The 19382-nt window shown below is 33.9% G+C and overlaps 1 protein-coding gene across 1 annotated transcript; it reads left to right on the forward strand.

The window, feature by feature from the left end:
• The first annotated feature begins 9704 nt into the window (after positions 1 to 9704).
• Positions 9705 to 11701, forward strand: LOC131170412 (E3 ubiquitin ligase PQT3-like). The gene has a single exon (XM_058129461.1). The coding sequence runs from the start codon at positions 9844 to 9846 to the stop codon at positions 11668 to 11670; it is 1827 nt and encodes a 608-aa protein (XP_057985444.1). The 5' UTR covers positions 9705 to 9843; the 3' UTR covers positions 11671 to 11701.
• The last annotated feature ends 7681 nt before the right edge of the window (positions 11702 to 19382 follow it).

The following is a 19382-nucleotide window of genomic DNA, read 5'->3' on the forward strand; positions in this document are numbered from 1 at the left end:
TTTGATTCTAAGGTGATTTGGGAATGGATTCAATCTGATTTGAAGTGGTTTGAATTTCAGTTTATAGATGGTTTGATTCAGTTTTAATTCAATTTCAAATTGATCCAGTTTAAAATAAACCAAGTTTTTTCAAATTTGACTATTTATTTTCTATTTATATTTTCATTATGAAGAGTGAAACTCTATGCTAATCAATGACATTTTTTAAATCACGAGACATCATTCATTTCTTACGGTTCTTTTTGCACATTGTTGCCTTCTATAACGATGATTTTAGTTGGTGAGTGTGGCGAATTTCTGTCACGAGCAGGAGAGGGTGACAAAGTATAGTACGTAGGCGAAGTATATGGAGTAGAAAACAGCGTTCAATCATCTAAGAGTGTTTAGATGTATTTGTTACACACTTGTTCCTAATGTTAAGAGGAGTAAGTTGATCACAAGGTTAAAAGATTGGAGTGTTTCTTAGACATGGCAGCAATGTAAAGGGTTATAGAGTGTTCAATGAGCAAACTGAGAAAGTGATTATTAGCAGAAATATCAAATTTAATGAATTTGCATCTTGGTGTTGGGATAAAAATGAAGTTATGACTACTAGCAATGATTTCAGTAGTGGAAACATGCCTCAAGAACAAGATGCAACTCTTTTGGAAGATGAAGTTGATGTTGGAAGTGATTTAGAAAATGATTTTTGTTCTTTGCTACATTGTAGGTGAAATTTTTGTAATATACGAAAGAAAATGATTGGATGTGAGTTGGCAAATCTTGGATAAGGTATAACAGGCACCATACTCAAAAGTATAAATATGGCTCATTGCACTTGCCAAGGTATGCAATTCTATTATATTATTACTTTTCAGTATTTGCTATTTCTTTGGCATTTACTGACTTGAGCATCGAAATGGCCCTGCTAGGCTACCGACCTCACCTCTTTTCAACACTAAGACCATTCACTGACCCAAGAATTTCAGGCAACATCAGTTATATTTATGTATCTTTTTCCTATTGTTTCAGTAACAAAAAAATCTATTTTTTAAACCTTTTTTTCCTCCAAAAAGTTACCTAGTAGTGTTTGGATCGATGGAAACAAGGAGAAAAAAAAAAAAAAGAATTGATATCTCTAAATTTGTTATCCTGTCACGGGATGATTTCTTGAAAATGATCACCATTTTCCAGAATGCTAGTAGAAAAGAAAGAAGACTTTTTTTTTTTGCCTCCTTGGATTGAGAGGTGAGAAAGATAATTGGATTGAATGGAAAATTTTAAGTCACGAATTGTTAATTTTGCAAATTAAGGTCTATATTTAATTATTTATTTATGCATAAGAGTGGGAGAGGGGTAAATTATCTATTTATGAAATTTAACTCCAAATGCAAATTATGTAGAATTTAATTATTGTATTTCATATTTAAATTTTTTGGTATCAAATATATAATTTCATTTACATTTGAAATTTCATTGTACAATTTAAATTCATTGATTTGAGGTACAATCTTTCTTTGGATGCTTGGATTGGAAACCTGTTGAGCCTTGAAACCCACTTCAACTTATAAGTTCTTCAATAGTATGGAAGAAAAGTTCTTAAAAAAAAAAAAAGAACTAAGCATTCCAATATATTGGTTTTACAAGGAATGGAGGACTTTAGCTATGGAGAAAAGTATTGTAATAGGGCTGAAGAGAAGTTCCTTGATTTCTGGATGGAAAGAGGTGGACCTATGTTTCCCCTTAGAGACATCAATAACATGCCCGGAAGGTTTAGGGCTGAGAAAGGGATGAAACCAAACTGACTCTAAGTGGCTTCAATTGATTTTGATTCTAAGGTGATTTGGGAATGGATTCAATCTGATTTGAAGTGGTTTGAATTTCAGTTTATAGATGATTTGGTTTGAATTTCAGTTTATAGATGATTTGATTCAGTTTTAATTCAATTTCAAATTGATCTAGTTTAAAATAAACCAAGTTTTTTCAAATTTAATTATTTTGTTTTCTATTTATATTTTCATTATGAAGAGTGAAACTCTATGCTAATCAATGACATTTTTTAAATTACGAGACATCATTCGTTTCTTACGGTTCTCTTTGTACATTGTTGCCTCCTGTAATGATGATTTTAGTTGATGAGTGTGGCGAATTTCTGTCACGAGCAGGAGAGGGTGACAAAATATAGTACGTAGGCGAAGCATATGGAGTAGAAAACAGCGTTCAGTCATCTATATCAATCATCATAATAGAAAACCTCTTCCAAAAAGATGACCCTGATTTTCTTCATTGTCATTTTTTTCTTTGCTTTCTTTCTTCTTTGCAGAAGAAGACAAATCCATGTCCACATCCTCTCCGTCCTGTTCTTTTATAGTGAACAAAACCTTTATAATGCATGCTGCTTTAGAATCTCGCATACGTCTGTACGTAGGCATAATTTGCAAGAGTGATGACGTCGTTGCTGTTGCTATTTCTGCATCAACTTTGAGGCTAATTATTAGGTGCACCCGGTGCACTAAAAAATAGTGCTCCCTCTCTCACAGAAAGTGGGTCCTTCCTATTATATAGGAAGTGGGTCCCACATGATTGTGAGAGAAGGTGTATGTGCACCGGGTGCACCTAATAATTCCTCTTGGGGGTTAATTATTAGATACACCAGGAGCACTAAAAAATAGTGCTCCTTCTCTCACAGGAAGTGGGTCCTTCCTATTATATAGGAAGTGGATCCCACATGATTGTGAGAGAAGGTGTATCTGTACCGGGTGCACCTAATAATTTCTCCTCTTTGGGACTACATTCAATGGCATGATGAATCAAGCCTCTTTCAGTATGCAGCAAATGTGTGGCAGGCAATAAAGCTGTTGCTGCAAAGCTCGACAATGATTTTAACTGCAATTGTTCCTCTTTTCTATTTTCTTTCAGGGCTTTATGTATAAATAATCAAATCCAACATTGATACAGTGATGTAGTTTGGTCTGACCTTGACTTTACTTGTAGTTGCTGGTTTGGTATTTTGATAAAATTTCAATTTATTCTTAGTATATTTTTCGCTTATTTTATTTATTTGCTCTCTCAAAGAAATGTCATTTGCAAAACGGCACGTTGAGGATTGTAATGAAGCCTAAGAGATAGAACGAACTTTGTAGTATGATGAATCTTTTGGAAGTGTATTCATAAGTCCATTAGTAGGATTCCATTTAGATAGATAGTAAATTGACAAGCACGATGGTGGGCATGTGTTGTAATTGTCTCTGGATCCATGAATCTTATGGAACTCAGCTCATGCTTTTCTTAGAGAGGAATATAAAATTCTCAGGAATAAAACAATATTGGGAAAACTATTCTTTTGGACATCTTCTTTTTATATTTCTTTATAAAGAGTCACATACACAAATTAAAATAAAGTTTAAATTAAAAATTTTATATAAATTTAATTATTAGGAGATTGGCTAAAAGTGTGTAGTATTGAAGGTGAAGAAGTAAGATGAAGTACCTGTGATGTGCTACAATGATAATGGGGAAAGTGGTGATGTTCTTATCAACAATAATAGTGATAATAAATGATCTATTTTTTTCATCTTTCAGAAACTTTGATATAACATTCTTCTTTGGCATAATCTTCAGCAAACCCATCATCATTTTTGCCCTTTTCCTGATAAAAAAAAAAAAATCAGTTTATCACTGCAATCTTCTGGTATCATGGATCATCTTTTAATAGTCCATTGTTTTTATAAATTGACAAGTCTAATTATTCATCGAAACAATTTAATTAAAAAATTGGTTAAATATAACAATTTATTTAATTTGATGGTATTTCCTTAATTGGCTTTTGAGCAAAGAGCTTGGACAGCTAGCCTATTGTTAATTCCTTGAGGTTCCTATGCTAAAAATGTGGCATCAGACACAACAATACAATACTTCTCCTTTCCAAGACATTCCTGCAAAAGCAAAAAAACTTTCACTTAAGTGCAAATTACTATGAAAGCAAATCAAATGTAATAAATTTAAATTGGCAGAAGATTATCTCCTCCACCTTTTCCACCACATGCATAGCGTCAGAGAGCCCTTCTGGAAGGAGCGGCATGGTCCCTTGGAATTTCCATGGCTAGATGTGGAGTTCATATCAGATTGGCTTGTTCTCAGCACACTAATCACTTACAACTCCTGCTTAGCGTCCATGTTAATAAATTAATGGTAGATTTAGACAGGCATCTAAGGATATGATTGTAATAGTGATTAAAGCTTGTTATCTGAATTGATATAACTAGAAGGATATACAATTGAAAAAATGGAATAAGTTGATGATTTTTATTGTCATTAAGCCTATTTTATATATACAATAGTTTTTCTACAATAAATGTTTGCGAAGAAAAATATTCTTTTTTGCATTGGTATTAAGGTGAAATTCTCTATCGAACTCAGGGTGGCATCACCGTCATAATGTTAATTTGTTGACAGGCTATAGATTTTTTTCAAGTGATTGAATGATTGGAATGAGGATTGTCGAACTCAAGACACTGCTGGAAGCTATACGAGTCTTAGCTTGAAACTTGCTAATGAGATAATTGGCACCATAGCACAGCAGGTAGTCCTTAAAGCTAAACACCGTGATAGCAGCTCTAGATGCTTGGGAAAGTTGATCTAAGTCAAATTGGAGAATTTGATGTTACAGGATCACCAGCTAGTTATTATGCTACTATCCAGTGCCTGCACAGTGAAAATAGATGGCAGTAAATATCGATCTTATTCAATTACAACTTTGTAACATGGCCTTATGTTTCTGCTGACAATAACGCCTAATTAGCACAACAAATGCAAAATCCCTCGTGTTTATTTATTCATTTATAACTTAACTCAACTCAACTAAGCCTTTATCCCAAAAATTTGGGGTTGGCTATATGGATTCGCTTTCTCCACTCTAAACGATTTTGGGTTAAATCCTCAGAAATGTGTAATGCTTCTAGGTCATGTTGTACTACTCTCCTCCAATTGATTTAGGTCTACCCCTTTTTTTCTTTCTATCCTCTAACCTAATGTGCTCTACTTGTCTAACTAGAGCCTCCGTATTTCTACGCTTCACATGACCAAACCACCTCAATCTCCTTCTCTCAACTTATCTTCAATTGACACCACTCCTATCTTTTCTCTAATGCTCTCTTTACGGACTTTATCTAGTCTAGTATGGCCACTCATCCACCTTAACATTCTCATCTCTGCAACTCTTATCTTAGACGCATACGACTCTTTCAGTGCCCAACACTCACTACCATATAACATAGCCTACTGTATGGTCATGCAGTAAAATTTTCCTTTCAACTTATTGGGAATCTTACGATCACATAAAACTCCCGTGGCACGTCTCCACTTCAACCATCCGATTTTAATCCTATGACTAACATCTTCCTCACATCCCCCATCTACTTGAAGGACTGATTTGAGAAAAATAAGCATGTATAAGGAATCAAAAAACCTTAAAACATCAGTCAATAAAAGATCCTCCAGAACAGGAGGTTGTAGGATTTTCAATCCAAACAATAAAGTAATCGGCAATTGATAATAATTTTCTTTCCCAATTTGATAGATGCATGGAGTTGCTTGGTATGCCCCCACTTTGGTTGATTCAAATTCCCTGCAAGTCTTAACCTTTTATACCATGACATTGTTAATGGCAATATTTGATATTTTTTGCAGGCAATACATCAATCAAGGTTTAAAGTATATGTCAACATAGATTTAATTGTGAATTACCAAATTCATCAATTGGAACCTTATAATCATATGATGTGGTTATATATGGACCTCTTATGTTGCGTCCGAAGTTGGTTCCTCCATGATACTGAATGGAGCTTAAGAATAACTTGTCAACAAGTTAAAGCAAACATAAGTCCATTGAAAATAAACATATGAAGTCATTGCTTTGCAGGGAAATGCCATACAATAGTTATTCAAGACCCCACTAGCTTGGACAAATCAAGCAACTGAAAATGCCAAATCTTCAGCAGTGCTATATGGGTTTTTCCCACCCCAAGCCTTGAACTTACAAGGACATACAAAAAATGCAGATTCTATGTATTTCAATCAAGTCAATTAGAAGAAACAATGTTATTTCAGCAAAAAAAAGCTAATGCCTCGTTAATCTTCTACTAACTCGAATTCTTTTTCTATTCAACTTGTTAGAAAATGCGAGAAATTAAAAGAAAAATAAGTAAAACAAAAAAAAAAAGCTAATGTTAAAGAAATGGGTATGCTTGTAATGAAGATAAGGACTGCAGAGATGAATTTAATGAGCCCTCAACTTAAGCATGCCATCTTCACTCCTATAAAGGGTTGCTGAATTTCGAAAATTCTGTGCCATAATTGAGATCATTAGTAATTTTTTGCAAAATTTATAAGATTGTTGTTGATATAGTACGAATAAAAATCCGATCCAGAACGAAAAGGATTTGGATCTTCAAATTTGAATTAGATTCAAATTTCATTAAGACATAGGAAGCTTAGTTAGGGCATAATATGTTCGGATAAGACATAAGGTGCTCAATCAGGACATGGTATTTTTGGATAAAATATAATGTGTTTTGTTGAGACATAATATGTTCTGACAGGAAGCAAGAAGTTTAGATGGAATGCAGGATGCTCAGATAAGGCGAAGTGTTCGGGAAGTTTAGAAGTGGATGCATGCTAATCGGATGAGTTGGGTTTTTGCTGAAAATGTAGCTACATTGTAGGTGAAATTTCTGTAATATACGAAAGAAAATGATTGGATATGAGTTGGCAAATCTTGAATAAGGTAGAACAGGCACCATACTCAATACTATAAATATGGCTCATTGCACTTGCCAAGGTATGCGATTCTATTACATTATTACTTTTCAGTATTTGCTATTTCTTTGGCATTTACTGACTTGAGCATCGAAATGGCCCTACTTAGGCTACCGACCTCACCTCTTTTCAACACTAAGACCATTCACTAACCCAAGAATTTCAGGCAACATCAGTTGTATTTATGTATCTTTTTCCCATTGTTTCAGTAACAAAAAAATCTATTTTTTAAAGCTTTTTTTTTCCTCCAAAAAGTTACGTAGTAGTGTTTGGATCGATGGAAACAAAGATAAAAAAAAAAAAAAAGAATTGATATCTCTAAATTTGTTATCCTGTCATGAGATGAGTTCTTGAAAATGATCACCATTTTCAAGAATGCTACTAGAAAAGGAAGAAGACTTTTTTTTTTCCTCCTTGGATTGAGAGGTGAGAAAGATAATTGGATTAAATGGAAAATTTTAAGTCACGAATTATTAATTTTGCAAATTAAGGTCTATATTTAATTATTTATTTATGCATAAGAGTGGGAAAGGGATAAATTATCTGTGTATAAAATTTAACTCCAAATATAAATTATGTAGAATTTAATTATTGTATTTCATAGTTTAATTTTTTTATATCAAATATATAATTTCATTTACAAATGAAATTTCATTTTACATTTTAATTTCATTGATTTGAGGTACAATCTTTCTTTGTATGCTTGGATTGGAAACCTACTGAGCTTTGAAACCCACTTCAACTTATAAGTTCTTCAATAGTATGGGTGAAAAGTTCTTAAGAAAAAAAAAAAAAAGAACTAAGCATTCCAATATATTTGTTTTACAAGGAATGGAGGACTTTAGCTAGGGAGAAAAGTAATGGAACAGGGCGAAAGAGAAGTTCCTCGATTTCTGGATGGAAAGAGGTCAACCTGCGTTTCTCCTCAGATACATCAGTACCATGAAGCCCGAAAGGTTCAGGGCTGAGAAAGGGATGAAACCAAACTGACTCTAAGTGGCTTCAACTGATTTTGATTCTAAGGTGATTTTGGAATGGATTCAATCTGATTTGAAGTCGTTTGAATTTCAGTTTATAGATGGTTTGATTCAGTTTTAATTCAATTTCAAATTGATCCAGTTTCAAATAACTAAGTTTTTTTTAAATTTGACTATTTTATTTTCTATTTATATTTTCATTATGAAGAGTGAAACTCTATGCTAATCAATGACATTTTTTTATCACGAGACATCATTTGTCTCTTACGGTTCTTTTTGCACATTGTTGCCTTCTATAACGATGATTTTAGTTGATGAGTGTGGCGAATGTCTGTCACGAGCAGGAGAGGGCGACAAAGTATAGTACGCAGGCGAAGCATATGGAGTAGAAAACAGCGTTCAGTCATCTATATCAATCATCATAATAGAAAACCTTTTCCAAAAAGATGACCCTGATTTTCTTCATTGTCATTTTTTTCTTTGCTTTCTTTCTTCTTTGCAGAAGAAGACAAATCCATCTCCATATCCTCTCTGTCCTTGTCTTTTATAGTGCACAAAACCTTTAAACGTCCCGGATAGTGCATGCTGCTTTAGCATCTTATATACATCTATACGTAGGCATAATTTGCAAGAGTGATGATGTCGTCGCTGTTGTTATTTATGCATCAACTTTGATGAGAGAGATCTGATTCTGGATTCGATAGAACGACTCATCACTTAACTTTTTTTTTTTTTAATGCATAATTGATTGCATTAAACACCCAATGGGGCAGATAAACAGATAAAGACTTACAGCCAGAATTAGAATAAAATAACCCCTACTCAAAATAAGGCCTAGCTCCCTGACCCAACCCATCGAATCTATAATCTTCCCCTATGCTAAAGCACATAAAGAATCTCAAGTTCTCAACCATCAACCATATATGAAAAGTTGACTATTTGAATAATTTATCAAGATTATCGATAAGTGGCCTAAAATTAGAATTAAAGGAAGATTGAGTTTATCTAATTTTCCTTATTTTCGCTTTGCATTTTTATTGTGAAAATTAAAAATTACAGATAATAGAAAAAAATTAATTAGTTTTTTAAGAAAATGAATATTGACATAGATAAAAATTTGAGAGATTGGAAAATTATGGAGATGAAAATATTAGAAAGGTGAGAAATGAGAGAAAAATCCTAGATTTGAAAATTAAGAGAGATGAAAATATTTGAGATAAAGGAAAGAATAATTTAAATTATTTAAAATGTTTGATATTTATAACAAAAAAAATATTTCTAAAATATCCTTAAAAAACAAAGAAACGAAATCCATAAAAAATTAAAGAAATAGATACCTAAGTCTAGGGATGGCAATGGGTAAGGTATCCTACCTAAACCCAAATCTAATTAATATTTTTAAAACTTGAACCCATCTCAAACCTGATTAAAATTTATTCTTAATTAATCAAATCCGTCCAAACTCGACTATTATTACCCGAAAATTATCCAAACCCATTTAATTTTATATTTTTTAATTAAAAATCTAGATAAAATGTATTTTCATTAATAATTCATATTCTAAAAATTTAATAATTCTATAAAATATTTTAATTTCATCTTATATAAAATAAAATATATAAAAATTTATAAATATTATTATAAAAAATATATCTTTTATATTTAATTAAATATTTATATAAATGAATTTAGATAACATATATCTAACATGTAAAATTTAAATCTATTATAAATATTAAATTTTAAGCCTAAACCCATCCTAAATTTAATTATATACTTCATAAACTCATCCTATTAGATTACCATTGATTAAATATACACAAAAACACCAAGTCCAATTGGATTTGGGATTAATAAAACTGCCTACGCGTCTATGGCTATGCTTGCACCTCAAGCTGTTACGCGTCTATGGCTATGCCTACAGATTGGCGTACAAAAATTTCTGTTTCACTGGGCAATTCACAATTCGATCGCATGTTGATTATACATTTTGATCCTCTTGTATACGAGTGAAATAGCAATTTCTCTCTCTCATATTAAAGTTTGTATTCTTTCGTTACTATTCAATTCGATGCCGATATATTTTAAATTTTTCAGTGCCAAAGAGTATGATTCCATCTCTGTGGATGGCTCTGTTATTTCTGTTGATGCTTTGAAAAGGAAAATTTTTGAATATAAGTATAAATCTAATATGAAGTCTCATTCTAATGGTCTATGTTTTGGTACTGATTTGGACCTTGTGGTCATTAATGCCCAGACCAATGATTGTTATGTTGATGATATGTTGATTCCTAACAATACTCGTGTCTTGATTCGCCGTATTCCTGGAACGAGGCGTGGCAAGCCCATAGACGCTGCAACTATTGTTGTTATTGAAAAGCAACAGCCACTTAGTTCCTCTTATCGCACTGGTTCATCCAATACCGAAACTGTTGTTACTGCTTCATCCAGAAGCACCCCCGTAAATACTGGTGTTAGTTCTGTCTCTGCAAGTGCTATTACTAGTTTGTCCTCAACAAAATGCAGCGGAGACGCAAGTTTTGGATATGATGATGGGTTTGGGGACGATGTGTTTGTGATTCCCAGAATGAAGCCAGCTCAGTCTAGCATGACAAGTGTAGATGTGGAATCTGATGAGGACAGCAAGATTAAGGCTTTAGTCAATACTCCAGCCTTGGACTGGCAGCTTGAAGGTTCTATTGGTGTGGGTTCTAGGACCCAAGGCGTGAATGGTAGGGGTTGCGGAAGAATGGATGGCCATAGTTTTGGTGGATTGTGGAAGAAAACGCCTCCAGAAGGTTATATATGTCACAGGTGTAAGGTGCCGGGACATTTTATTCAGTATTGCCCAACAAATGGAGATCCAAATTATGATTTCAAAAGAGTAAGGCCTCCTACTGGTATTCCCATGTCGATGCTGGTGCCAAACCCAGATGGCTCTTATGTTTTGTCAAGTGGTGCAACTGCTGTTTTGCAGCCTAATGATGATGCTTTTAAGAAGGAAATTTTTGGCTGCTTCCCTTCAAAGAGATCCTGGTCTGTTAGTGATCTTCCACCAGAACTCCTCTGCCCCTTGTGCAAGCAAGTAATGAAAGATGCTGCATTGACTAGCAAATGCTGTTTCAAGAGCTTTTGTGATAAATGTATTAGAGACCATCTAATCATCTCTAAGTTGAAATGTGAATGTGGAGCAGCAAACGTCCTTGCTGATTCTCTGATTCCAAACATGACACTTAGAGATACAATTAATTGCTTTGTGGAGTCTAGTTGTGGTAATAGCAGTAGCGGTGAAAATGCCAAAAGCAACTCTTTTCGAGTTATGGATGTGGAATCGGCTCACTGTTCGCAACCTCAGATTTCTACAAAAAAACTGCCTGCAGGATCATTTAAGGAATCGAAGAAGACAACTCTTGATAATGTAGAAGACGAGGCAAATAAAAGGAAGCTTCATGATGATCCATACCAGATTGCTAAAAAAGCTAGAACTACAAGAGCAGCTGATGTATCTGAAGCCACTATTGGCTCAACGAGAATGAAGGATACAAATGTTCTGGTGGTTGAGGAAGAAGTGCAGGAAGAGGTGGTTTCTCGCGAGGGAGGAAAGAATAGGAAAGTGGCTGAGGATGAAGTTCAGAAAAAATTGGTTTTCAGCAGAGGAGGAAAGAAAAAGAGAAGAATCAAAAATTCTCAAGATGACTCTCACAGCTTTTTGATGCCTGTTGGCTCTTATGCATATAATCCATATTGGGCTGGTGTGCAGGCGGGGATGGAAGGATACGTAGCACCTTATTATGCTGCTGGTGCAATGAATTATGGGCTGAGCCCCTTTGGGACTACATTCAATGGCATGATGAATCAAGCCTCTTTCAGTATGCAGCAAATGTGCGGCAGGCAATGAAGCTATTGGCGCAAAGCTCTACAATGATTTTAACTGCAATTGTTCCTCCTTTCTTTTTCTTTCAGGGCTATATGTATAAATAATCAAATCCAACATTGATACAGTGATGTAGTTTGGTCTAACATTGACTTTTACTTATAGTTGCTGGTTTGGTATTTTAATAAAATTTTCATTTTTTTCTAGTACATTTTTTGCTTATTTTATTTATCTGCTCTCCCAATGAAATGACATTTGCAAAAAGACACATTAAGGATTGTAATGAAGCCTAAGAGGCTGAACAAATTTTGTAGTATGATGAATCTTTTGGAAGTGTATTCATAAGTCAATTATTAGGATTCCATTTTGATAGTAATTGACAGGCACGATGGTGGCCATGTGTTGTAATTGTCTCTGGATCCATGAATCTTATGGAACTCATCTCGTGATTTTCTTAGAGAGGAATATAATATTCTCAGGAATAAAACAATATTGCGAAAACTATTCTTTTGGAAATCTTCGTTTTACATTTCTTTATAAAAAGTCACACACACAAATTAAAATGAAGTTTAAATTAAAAATTTTGTATGAATTTAATTATTAGAAGATTGACTAAAAAGTGTGTAGTATTGAAGGTGAAGAAGTAGGAGGAAATACCTGTGATGTGCTACAATGATACTGTGGAAAGTGGTGTTGTTCTTATAAAAAATAATGGTGATAATAAAAGATCTGTGTTTTTCATCTTTCAGGAACTTTGATGTAACATTCTTCTTTGGCATAATCTCGAGCAAAACCATCATCATTTTTCCCTTCTCTTGATAAAAAAAAAAAAAATCAGTTTATATTTGCAATCATTTGGTATCATGGATCATCTTTTAATAGTCCAATGTTTTTATAAATTGACAAGTCTAATTATTAATCCAAACAATTTAATTAAAAAATTGGTTAAATATAACAATTTCATTAATTTGATGGTATTTCCTTAATTGGCTTTTGAGCAAAGAGCTTAGACAGCTGGCCTATTATTAATTCCTTGAGGTTCCTGTACTAAAAATGTGGCATCATACACAACAATACAATACTTCTCCTTCCCAAGACATTCCTGCAAAAGCCCAAAAACTTTCACTTAAGTGCAAATTACTACGCAAGCAAATCAAATGTAATAAATTTAAATTGGCAAAAGATTATCTCTTCCACCTTTTCCACCATATGCCTACTATGCATAGCGTCAGAGAGCCCTTCTAGAAGGAGCAGCATGGTCCCTTGGAATTTCCATGGCTAGAAGTGGAGTTCATATCAGATTGGCTTGTTCTCAGCACACTAATCACTTACAGCTCCTGCTTAGTATCCACGTTATTAAATTAATGGTAGATTTAGACAGGCATCTAAGGATATGATTGTAAAGTGATTAAAGCATGTTATCTGAATTGATAAAACTAAAAGGATATATAACTGAAATTATTATATAAGTTGATGGTTTTTATTGTCATGAAGCCTATTTTATGTATACAATAGTTTTTCTGCAAAGCTATAAATATTTGCAAAGAAAAATATTCTTTTATGCATTGGTACTAAGGTGAAATTCTCTATCGAACTCAGGGTGGCATCACCATCATAATGTTAATTTGTTGATAGGCTATAGATTTTTTTTAAGTGATTAAATGATTGGAATGAGGATTGTTAAACTCAGGACACTGTTGAAGCTGTACGAGTGTCAACTAGAAACTTACTAATGAGATCATTGGTACCACAACACAGGAGGTAGTCCTTAAAGCTAAACATCGTGATAGCAGTTCTAGATACTTGGGGAAAGAGAAATCCTTCTGATCTAAGTCAAATTTGAGAATTTGATGTCACAGGATCACCTGCCAATTATTATTCTGCTATCCAGCACCTGCACAGTGAAACTAGATGGCAGTAAATATCGGTTTTATTCAATTACAAACTTGCAACATGGTCATATGTTTCTGCTGACAATAACGCCTAATTAGCACAACAAATGCTCAATCCTTCTTGTGTTTATTTATTCATTTATATTTGGGAAAAATAAACATGTATAAGGAATAAAAAAACCTTAATAAATCAGTCAAGAAAAGATCCTCCAAAATAGGGGGATGGAGGATCTTCAATCCAAACGATAAAGCAATCAGCAATTGGTGATTATTTTCTTTCCCAATTTGATAGATGCATGGAGTTGCTTGAGATGCCCCCACTTTGGCTTATTCAAATTCCCTGCAAGTCTTAAACTTTTATGCCATGACATTGTTAATGGCAATATTTGATATTTTTGCTGGCAATACATCAATCAAGGTTTAAAGTATATATCAACATAGATTTAATTGTGAATTACCATATTCATCAATTGGAACCTTATAATCATATGATGTGGTTAGATATGGACCTCCTGCGTTGGGTCCAAAGTTGGTTCCTCCATGTTACTGAATGGAGGTTAAGAAAAACTTGTCAATAAGTTAAAGCAAACATAAGTCCAGTGAAAATAAACATATGAAGTCATTGCTTTGCAGGGAAATACCATATAATAATTATTCAAGACCCCACTAGCTTGGACAAATCGAGCAATTGAAAATGCCAAATCTTTAGCAGTGCTATATGGGTTTTTCCCACCCCAGGCCTTAAACCTACAAGGACATACAAAAAATGCAGATTCTATGTATTTCAATAAGGTCAACTAGAAGAAACAGTGTTATTTCAGTAGAAAAAAGGCCTACTATCCACTTCAATTCTCAAAATTTTTGGACTTATGGGATTGTTTGGATGGAAGGTATCACAGTAAAAGCCCTTGCAGGTATCACAGTAAAAGCCCTTGCAGGTATCAATCTACAGCACAACATGGAATAGAGCCATTAAGAGGCCAACTAGTATGAATGTTACTTTAAACTTCTGTGACTAAATTATTTAATGCTGAAGAATTAGAAATAATGAGTACAATGGGTAGTGGAGCATCTGGTTGCTTGCACATAATCCACAAAACTCAAATGTTTTAGGCTACAACCATTTGTGCACTCCATTGAATGTAACTTTTCCCTGCATTTCCGTGAAGTCTTGATATTACACCATCGAAACTAAGTGAAATAGTCAATGTGGCAGTCAAAGTATCAATGCTCGTTCAAAGAGTCAAAGCGGAGCCAAAATATCCAAAGTGGCGATCAAAGTGTCAAATGCTCATTCAAAGAGTCAAAGTCGAGCCAGAGGTGACTCAACCACCTAAACTGAGTAGGATCAAACCCGATAAAAGATTGTTCAGTCTAGGTCCAAACGGGATAGCAACAAGAGAAGGAGCAAAGTTATCGCTCAGGAAACAAGCCAAGCAAAATTTATATCAAGTAATACTAACGTTAAGCAAAGATCAAGCCGGATTATAAGGAGAAAATCTCGAGATGTCAACCTAAGATTGTCTCTGTGATTAAGGCAAGACTATTTTCCTTAAAACTTATAAATATTAGAAGCAGCTAGGGGGATCAAGAACATTAGTTTTGTAAAAATTCACTATTGAATTATTCTCTTATTCACAACCTATGATTTCCAAACTTGAGTGTCGTAGTGGCTGGATGAAGGCCACCGACCTCACATTTTGTTGTTTTATAGGGTTACGTGCCACAGGACTGGACTTTAGAAGTTCATAGCAGCATCAAGTCCCATGATGTTTCCGTATTCATTCTCAATCTATTATGCACAAACACAAAAGTTTAGTAACTTTGAGACAAAAAAAAATCCTAGTAATACAAATATAAATGCTACTTGAATCATATAGGAGAAAGAAGGAAAAATGCTACAAATGGAAAAACGTGTGCAAGAATTATAGGTCCTCTATATGGAGCAAATGTTTTTGCTTCTTTCAGGATGTTTACAATTTTAGTGGTAAAAGTTTTCATTTCATTCTATAGAAAGCAAAATTATAGTGCTCATATCAAGTATTGATACGAACATTGCAAAGGAAAAAAAAAATAGAGCAAGTAAAAAATGAAACCTTGTAAATCTCATTGTCTGTCCTCAATCCAATGCCTGGAGCATTGTCCAACCTCATAGGGAAGTCACTGAGATGCATATTAGTATTCTCTTTACAAGCATATTAGAAAGAAACCCATTATTCCATTCAACACAAACGTAAAAGCCAATCCGCAGAATGACATGACGTCCTCTTTTTGAATGAGAGTGAAGAATTTTACAATGTCCAAATTTTCATAGAAATTATACACACACACACGCACACACACACACACTTATATATATATATTAGGGGAGAAAATCAAAATTTTCTTTTTCAACTTAGAAGTCTAGCAGCAATTCAAACCAACCGCCGGAAGGCTCATGGCGATCCCAGAAGACATAAGTTTTAATAGCATCAAGGTTGCCCTCCTTGGACTTGTTACTTAGATCAAGTCACATCTGCATACCACCACATAATCATAATACTTAGAAGTATAGAATCAGGAAATGCATTTAAAAGAACTGCTTGTTTTCTAGAAGTGCTACCACCAGGTGGTGAACAATGATATTTTCAATACCTTAGGGGTACTGTAGGGATAGTGAATTGCACTAGAGAAAATGATTTTGTGTTCACCATTGATGATAATGGCACTAGAATCATATTCAACTATTGTTGCTGAGCACAAGCATAGTAAAGATAGACTTGCAATAAAAAGAATCACAATCTAAGAACTTGACAACATCTTGAATAAGAAATGACTGTTCTTTTTGTATCTTTTGATAAAGTAGAAAAGGTAACAAGGAAAAAGAAAACAAAATAACAAAATAAAGAAAGAAGTGGCAAGCTTCCTTACCCGAATTGAGTTAAAGCAGAATGCTTTCTCACCATTGATGTAAAGTGACACTTTTACTGTCTAATGGTTGCTGTTTCCACCAAAAATTAACTGAAATTATCAGTAATGAAATATTTTCTGAATGAATGCAATAAGTGGTAATCCAAGTCAAACCCTAGAGACTGAGTTGCTAAATTTTGTGCACGTGTATAACAGAAAAAGAAATTAAGGTGGGGGGGGGGGGGGGTTGTAACACTAAATCAGAAGAAATCAAGTTTAGAAATTAAAGAACTAAATTTAGGTATAAAACTCTCAATTTAAATAAACTTCAGTCCAAGGTAATTCGCATTCCAATGCATGATTTAATCATAGACAAAAGAAATATAATTATCTCTTATTGAACACTTAACGTAGATTTACCAAATAGCGAGGTAAAACCCCTAACTTTCCTATACTCATCAATTCGAGCCCAACACTCTTGTTGACTCTAATTATTAACTGAATTAGTATTAAGCAATCCTCATCAAATTAATAACTGCTTTAAGAACAAAAAGTAGTTAAGCTTGAACAACGATTTATAAAGCATAAATCATTTAATTCACCCTATTGTTTCCTTAGGTTATTATCAAAAACTTAGATCTTAATCAATAAAACCTAATTGCTACTCACATTCAATCTTACACAACAATTACGGATTATGAAGATGAACTAGCCATTAATCACATCAAACAATTAACTAATAAGCCTTTTTAGCAAATCATTCAATAGATCAAAAACAATGAAATCGAGAAACAATAGTTATTCAAAAAGGCATAATTTAAATTAAGAACCTGGTCTCACAAATCATGCATAAGAACTAGAATCCCTTAAACTGAATTTAGAAACTTAGCTGCTCATGTTCATGGTTTACAAAAGAAAAATAAAATGGAGAAATCTAAAACTACGGACGTGAATGGAGAATGAAGGTTTAATGAAGGTGTCAAAGGTCTGAATGAATGTGTGTCTCCGCTGTTGCCAAAGATGTCTTTATAATCAAAAAGCTAATCCACAGATAAGAACCAAACTTAGAAAATTTTTGAAATTTAAAAAGATAGATTCTCTGCTTTGCAATCATGTCTAATTTTCAGCCACTTTCCTTCCGATTCTATCTCCGACTTCTTCAAGAAAGTTGTAACCCTACTTCTTAGCTTTCCAACGAGTATTCATTTGCCCAAATTGGAGGTCTACAGCCCAAGTTATGGCCTAAAAACCGAAACAGGTTCTGTCAGGCGATCCAGCCTAAAATGACAATTTTGCTATTATTTTTTACAATTAAAACGGCATTATCTCAATTCCAGGTCTTCACAATAATTGTAGAGGCGGCCTCTGAGGTTCAAATGGGCCTGAGTTTGCTTTGATTGGACATCTAGAGCTCCAGATATGAATTAAACACCAAACATGGTCTCACAGGTCCATACTAAAAATCTGTTCTTGCTTCAGGGCTAATTTTGACTATCTTCGAGGCTGAACTGGGCTTTGGTCCCTCTTAGATGTTTGTAGTACTCTATCTTAACTTTCCGACAGATCAAACGACACTCAATTTGAAAACTTAAAACTTAAGTTTCACCTGAAAAACCAAAAAAAGGTCAAGGCAAAAAGATGTTGGAAATTCCCCAATTTAATGCCATTATTCCAAAAACTCATTAAGATCATGCCTGATTGATACGAAATGCCAAACCAACTGAATTAAATATAAAAAAAAAAAAACTAGAAATACTAAACTTGATGAGAGTAAAATGAATAAATTATGCACTTATCACTGTTACTTGTTCTTTAAGTTTTTGGTTAATGAATATTTTGTAATGTACTAAAGTATGGGTTAGTATGGCTAATTTCAGTTCAGCAAAGTTAGTAAAGTATGGAGCTTTCCTTGTAAAACTTAACTTAATGTTCTAGTGCTTGTATATATTTTGAATTAATGAAATATTGTAGTAGAGAAAGAGAGTTCACCTACAATTTTTCCCCATTTTCTTTGTTTGTTATGCTTGCAATTGGTATCGGGGCATTTAGATCCTAGATAGGGAGTGTGAGAGAAAACAAATAAGAGAACTTTCACCATAAAAACCATAAACACTTGAGTGTTGTTCATGGCCTCTAGCAGCTATTCATCAACTGCACCCCTTGTTTTTGTAGGAGAAAACTATGTCTTTTAGTTTATCAAAATGAAGGCCTATATAAGGGCTTTTGACCTTTGGGATTTAGTGGAAACAGGGAGAGATCCACTACCATTGAGAGTTGATCCTACATTAGCTTAAATAAATCATCACTTTGAGGAATGTGCAAGAAGTATAAAGCTTTGTCCTGTTTGCACCAAGCTATATTTGATGTTAGATTCACAAGGATTATGGCTTCTGAAATAGTTAAAGAGGCATGGGATAAGCTTAATGAAGAGTTCCACGGCAGTGATTAAAAAAAATAGATGTAGATCTTGAATCTCAGAAGAGACTTTGAGGTTCTGAGAATGAAAGATTTTGAATAAGTAAAAGAATACTCAGATGGGCTTATGAAGACCATAAATCAGATAAGGCTACTTGGGGATGAGTTAACAGATAAAAGAATAGTATAGAAAGTGCTTGCAACCTTACTCGAGAGATTTGAACAAAAAATCTCTTCCCTTAAAGACTCTTAAAATCTTTCTTGGATCACTTTGGCTGAGCTAGTGAATGCTCTGCAGGCAATAGAACAAACGAGTGTGAGGATGGAAGAAAAATATGAGGAACCATTAATGGCAAAACAAAAAGGCAAGGTTCAAGCTACTTCAGAAAGGAAAAGATCTAAGGAGAAAGATAATTTAAAAGCAAGAAAGATGAAGGCTATGAGGAGAAAAACAAAGATAGCAAGTTCCCACCATGTCCAAATTGCAAGAAAACAAACCATTTAAAAAAATTTTGTTGGTTTTGACTTGGAATACATTAT

The sequence above is a fragment of the Hevea brasiliensis genome, chromosome 11 (genome assembly GCF_030052815.1).
Source record: "Hevea brasiliensis isolate MT/VB/25A 57/8 chromosome 11, ASM3005281v1, whole genome shotgun sequence".
In the NCBI taxonomy this organism is placed as follows: domain Eukaryota; kingdom Viridiplantae; phylum Streptophyta; class Magnoliopsida; order Malpighiales; family Euphorbiaceae; genus Hevea; species Hevea brasiliensis.